General features: G+C 32.7%; 1 protein-coding gene across 1 annotated transcript; it reads right to left on the minus strand.

Moving 5' to 3' along the window:
* Window positions 1–496: 496 nt before the first annotated feature.
* LOC122597462 lies at window positions 497–1,447 on the minus strand. Its single transcript, XM_043770052.1, has one exon. It carries the CDS (start codon window positions 1,445–1,447, stop codon window positions 497–499), a length of 951 nt encoding a protein of 316 aa, XP_043625987.1.
* Between the last annotated feature and the right edge of the window lie 415 nt (window positions 1,448–1,862).

A 1,862-nucleotide genomic window follows, 5' to 3' on the forward strand; every position in this document is an offset into this window, starting at 1 on the left:
GATGGTTAAAAATAAATATAAATTAACTATTCAGGACTAAAAAGTGTAAATTATTGATGGAAAACAAAAAGTGTAAATTAATGAGACTTTTTCAACAAATTAATATAAATATTAATATAATAATATATTTGGATAAGGATTATTAGGATTTTTAATTTGTAGTTTATCTAAATGATGACATCATCAAAAGTCAATTTGATGAAATCGAACGATGTGATTGGTTAATTAGTTATTAGTTCAACTGTCTTATAGTATATATTAAGATATAAATTCGTTATCTTTATAAATTTATCAAAATATTACATATTCAATAGTTTTTAGACATAAACTTACAATTTATCTTCAAATTTTTAATTAAATGGTCAATACTACCTAGATAACACACAAAATAATGGAACAAATTCGTTATATTTACTTTCTTCTACCATAAGACCATGAAGCTCTGTTTTTCTTTCTAGTACTCTTTGCCACCAAAAAACAAAAACACAAGGAAGTTCTACTCCGTTTGCGGACCCAAATATGAAAGGACATCATTTATCAAGTTACCGTCACACTCGATTGTTAATGGTAACTTTCCTTGTCGTTCTAACTTACCTTTGCCAATATGTGGTGTTTGGTAATTATTGCCACCTCGAACTTTCATGATCTCTTTCATGCATGTTTGTAAAGTTAAAAACACATTGTTAAGCTCATTTGATGGCATTCTTTCAAAAGATGTTTTAACAGCACTAACCAATTCATCAATTGATCCTAAAACCTCTTGTTTTTTAAGAGACTGAATCGCCCGAAAAAACCCGAGGTCCAACACGTTCAAATCTGGACTGTTTGGAGGTTGAAAACAAAGTCGGATATCAAACCCATCTTTTGAAGCCTCTTGATTAAACTCCGCATCATTGACATCGATATGGGGTTTTGCATTTTCTTGTTGAATAAAAATTGGACCAGTGTGATCTCGTGGCCATTTAGATCTAATAGCCGGTAGTACTTTTTCGATTAACCAAGACCTTGTTACTTCTTTAGTAACTGATAAAATTGGTTTTGTTATTAACGTTCCAGCAACACGATTCTTACTCAACCGTTTTGCGGGTTCCAAAGTTGTGAATGGGAATATACCGATTTTTCCCGAAAAGACTTCATTACCCGATGCATCAAATCTTGGTCGTGCAACGGCGGCTAGGAACATTACTTTTGTGATAAACTTTTTTAATTTACATGTTCTTAATGGCTCAATTTCGTTGGGAACAAGATAGTAACACTTTGATGGTTTTGACATATAAAACCATTTTTCATCTATATGAATCACATTAAACATGTCATGAAATGTCAAAGATTGAGTAACGGTTGATAGACAGAACTCTAACCTTGCTTTCTTATTGTCGTCGGTTAAATCCGGCTTGATCGCATTTGTATGTGGTCTTAAAGCTCCTTCTTTGATTCTTCTATGCATTGTTGATTTTGAAACGTCTATTGCTTTTGCTATAGACCGAATATTTGTTCGACGACGTAATGGGATTTGTGAGACTTGAGCATAATCGATTTGTTATTCTTTTTCTTCCATCTACATTAGCCATCTTCGAAGATACATCGACAAGTGATCCATGTTGAAGTTGAAGTTTAGCGTCATGCCAAATGCGACTTATAGTCCGCTTAGATACAGAGAAGAATGTCGCCACATGTTTAAGGGTTCCATGTTGCAACTTTCCATCAACAATTTGTTGCATTAACATTTGGTAGATGATTTGTCTTTGGTTATTGGTTAAGTTTTTTTTTCCCCGTGGATTTGTTAAATTGTCCATATATATGGAAGATGAAATAGAGAAAGCTAACCGTAGTGAAAATGTGGAAGTTAAGAATTCTTTATT

Source organism: Erigeron canadensis, chromosome 4 (assembly GCF_010389155.1).
Source record: "Erigeron canadensis isolate Cc75 chromosome 4, C_canadensis_v1, whole genome shotgun sequence".
Classification (NCBI taxonomy): domain Eukaryota; kingdom Viridiplantae; phylum Streptophyta; class Magnoliopsida; order Asterales; family Asteraceae; genus Erigeron; species Erigeron canadensis.